Raw genomic sequence first — 4,250 nt, forward strand, 5'->3', positions numbered from 1 at the left:
AAAAAAAAAAAAAAAAAAAAAAAAAAAAAATCAAAGTTTCCTCCTGAGCCACAAGCTCATAAGATCGGTTTCCTAGAATCTATGGTGTATATATTTCCGCTTCTGGACAGGCCACCTGACAGGCGGCTGTGTAGTCTGAACCAACACGAAACAATGTTTTGCTCAAGAACACAACGCCTCACTCGGTCCAGGAATTGAAACCACAATCTTACGATCATGACTCCAACACTCCAACCATAATAAAGCCACACGCCTCCACTGGCCTTTAGCCTAAAAGTTCGCTATCGATCCACGATCGCTTTTCTGTTTAATACTTTCCTATAACTATTAGCGACAGAAGAAGTATTAGTGCTAAAAGGTAATATTTATCTCCACTTAAACGTGGATGTTGTGTGCTGGAACATAAAATACTGCGATAGCTTTCATGCGAGAACCCCTCATATGGACTTTTGGTGCATATAAGCATTCTTGTTTATATCACTAGCGGTAGACAACTTGCCGACATGTCTCCCGCTAGCGATATAAATAAGGGTGCTTATATGCACCGCAAGTCCACGTGAGAGGTTCTTTCATGATAATTATCGCAGTATTCTAAGTATGAATATATCTTACTGTCCTATAGATCTAGAGTAGTGTTGCGCGGCACACTGATGGGCCACGAGACGATGCTAGGTGTTCTACAGTGTGGCCTGAATATAATTTTTGCCCCTATAAGTTTCGTTATATTTTTAGTTCAGGTGTACCGCCGAATTTTGAAAAGAATATAAGTGTGCCGCATGTGAAAAAAGGTTGCGGAGCACTGGTATTGAGCCAACCTCGAGTAAAATATTCCGCTATCAAATCTTTTATGTCGCATATCAGAACGTCTAAAAGAATGAAAGAATGAGTGTGTGTGTGTGTGTGTGTGTGTGTGTGGATGACGAAGCTGGGTGAGAAGATAGATATGTGGGTGGCTGAGTGACTGGGTAGCTACACTCACTCAACCATGCGACCACCCAACCTGGTTGTGTGAATGGGTAGGTGAGTGATTGGGCCGAGTGAGTGAATGATTGAGTGGAAGAATATATGGCTGTATGACAGATGACTAGTTAGGTGGACAGGTACATAGGTGAATGAAAGAATGTGTGAGTGGATGGGTGGAGGGGGGAGAGTGGAATTGTCGCTCAGCGGGACGGAGTGGGGGTGGTTAGATATGTTCGTTGGTGTTTAACAACGATGATGATAATGATGACAACGATGGTGATGATGTTGACAACGACGACGATGATGATGACAACAATGACGATGATGACGGTGTCGACGACGACGACGACGACGACGATGAAAACAACAGCGACAAAGACGACGATGATGACGAAAACGACAACAATGATGACGACAACAATGATGACGATGTTGACGACGATGACTACGAGAAATGGGAAGTGAGTATTATTGTTTTTTTCTGAAGAATGATCTTACCTCTACGATAAGATCAGTGAACGGCCGAGTGATCACCTGCAGCAGTTCAATACGATCGAATTTCGTGTTACCTGAGATGCCATCCATAATGGCACCTGTAAGTCGGTAGAGGTAACCGCTAGCAGCCTCCAACGGCAACAAGATTAGCACCGTTAACCAGTTAAACATATCCAAGATGGTGGCGGCGGCGAAAGCTCGGCGAAACTCGTTCCGATCGCCTGCTTGAGCTAAAGAAACGATGGTGTTTGTAATTGAGGTACCGATATTGGCGCCCATCACTAGTGGAATCGTTGCTTTGACGCTGATAACTGGAAATATAAAGTAAAATCTATAATTAAAACAATCAGATCGAAACATCGTACAAATGTAAATACTGGTTGCAAATTTTGGCACAAGGCCAGCAATTTCTGGGGAGGGTGCAAGTCGATTACATTGACCCAGTAGTCAACTGGTACTTATTTTATCGACCCAGAAACGATAAAAGGCAAAACTGACCTGGGCAGAATTTGAACTCAGAACGTAAAGACGGACCAAATACCGTACTAACGGTTCTGCCAGCTCGTCACCTTAGTATAATTGTAAATGCTAATAAAAGTTAACAGTATCGTTACAGTGTGGGAGAAAACGCCTACAATAAATAATAATAACGGCCATAGTGCCGGATGCATCCAAAATCTGAAGAAATACAAAATGGAACACGCGTTGAGTCTATATAACAGTCAGCGTCACTCGACGCTGTGCCGCCGCCCCCATTTACAATGCTTGGAATTTGGTTCGATCCAGACTCTCAGCTGAATATGAACGTGAAGCTACGAGCAGAAGGATCGTTCTCGCAGTGGTGGCGAAAGCATACGGCAAAGACCCCCACTGGTCATGAATGACCATGAGATTGTATCTAGAAAGTTCCCCTCAGAGGCACAAGTCCAGGCAAAGTTGTTTGTGGAAGACCAGCCAACAAGCAGCCATGCGTACTAACCTCCCCTCTCCACGCCACCGATGTTATCCAAGGGAAAGGCAAAGGGGGCCGATACAGTTTGTCACCAGTGACATCAGAACTCATTTCTACAGCTGAGTGAATTGGAGCAACGTGAAATAAAGTGTCTTGCCCAAGAACACAATACATCGCCCGGCCCGGGAATCAAATTCACAACCTCATGATTGTAAGCCAGACACTCTAATCACTGATTCTTACTCCTTCACTGGCGAATGCATACAAAGCCTCTTTGATTTATTATTGTCTGATCGTCATGTCTTACCTCAGTTTTTATCTAGCCAGATTGGAAAGTTTTCTGTTTTGTTTAATATGGAAGGGACACGTTCTATTTGCCAGAAGATACATTCCCTGCGATTACCCTTTGCGTAGTGGAGGTTGTGTCTGATGGCGCGCATGCACCGATACTGCGGCATTTGAAGGTTGAATTTTGTCAGGCTTCTCTTCCTGTAGCTCGTCTGTATGTCCGAGCTGTTATTCTAAATGAAACGAAAATCCAAATAAAATGGAACTGGAATCAGAAATATCCTCAGGCGCTCTTTGCTCTTCTACCCATCAGGTGAGTAAAGCTTGGACACGATGGGTCCGTCGCTCTGTACTTAACTGGGACTGACATATCTCATAGCATGGACACGGAGTCCGTAGATTTAATTAATATTGAACTGGTAATGCTAATTTTTAGCATGACCAAATTCTATTGCCAGACCATCCAGTCCAGAAGACTTGCTTACTTTATCGCTTTTGACAGTCCATCAAAGGTGACAGCAGCATCGATCCAAGATATTCATCCGCATCCATCAACAGCACATTGTTTCTCATGAGAACGGACGTGGCTGACAAGACCCGTACGAGATGAAAAGATCCTGTAGCACTGTGAGCACTGAAAGTGTCCCCAAACAACAGTTGTAGAGATTTGAAGCCCTTCCCTCACAAGATAATCCATTAAAATAATCTTACCGTAGTCGTTTTTAATACCAGCTTCTGGCTGGTGAGGATGGAACCACAATTCACCTACTTTCAATCCAGATTTCCTACCAGCCCTCGCCCCTCCACTTAGTCTATCTTTTCTGCATCGTCTTTTAAGTCTTCTTAACCTTCTTTCAGTCCCATCTTACTACAATGCCTTCAAGATGATTGACACTTACGTCCACTTTACCATACATTCGACACTTATTAACTCGGTGGCTTCTGTCAATTTTTGTTTTAACAAGGTTAGTTCTAATCGCTTGTTCTTGTGCAGTCATGATAAGGGTCGCGATTTCTGTTTACAGTTTTACAACTATCTCTCAGTCAAACTCATAACTCCTCTCCTCCTATGTCCTCTCTTTACCTGACAAACTGCCTATGTAACACTTTTTTCCCCGTCCTGTTTTCAATCGTTTCCCTTCTTTTGTTTGTAATCCTTTATTCTAAGTGCTTAACATTGATCTCCCTGGTTGTAGTTATAAAGTCTCATCACTTCTCCTAATGCACTTCTCTACCTTTATAATTGCTAAGTACATTGAGACGGTACACAGTACATTACGTGACCCCTTCAATTTCACACTTTTCTCGAGTTCCTAAACCACCGATTCCTTAATTTTCTCGGGCTATTAACGCACCAAATTTTTAATGCATCTGTTCTCTACGTAGCCAGTGCCGCCCCAAAGGCATGTCGAAGAGAGCGTTAGGCTTTGGGAGGAGGTGAAGTGGCGGTAAGATAACACAATTAACATACTAAATTTTGCCTATAGTAGTTATTATATTATACAATGCATATATATATATATATATATATATATATATATATATATATATA

The 4,250-nt window shown here is 42.6% G+C and overlaps 1 protein-coding gene across 1 annotated transcript in view; it reads right to left on the reverse strand.

Annotated features, from left to right (window-relative positions):
- The window catches only part of LOC106877457 (sodium-dependent phosphate transport protein 2B), a 30,202-nt gene that overhangs the window by 5,471 nt on the left and 20,481 nt on the right, over window positions 1-4,250 (reverse strand). The window contains exon 5 of the mRNA XM_052974977.1: window positions 1,462-1,769. Coding sequence (XP_052830937.1) covers window positions 1,462-1,769 — 308 coding nt within the window. The remainder of the gene's footprint in view (window positions 1-1,461; window positions 1,770-4,250) is intronic.

Source organism: Octopus bimaculoides, chromosome 20 (genome assembly GCF_001194135.2).
Source record: "Octopus bimaculoides isolate UCB-OBI-ISO-001 chromosome 20, ASM119413v2, whole genome shotgun sequence".
NCBI classification, from domain to species: Eukaryota; Metazoa; Mollusca; class Cephalopoda; order Octopoda; family Octopodidae; genus Octopus; species Octopus bimaculoides.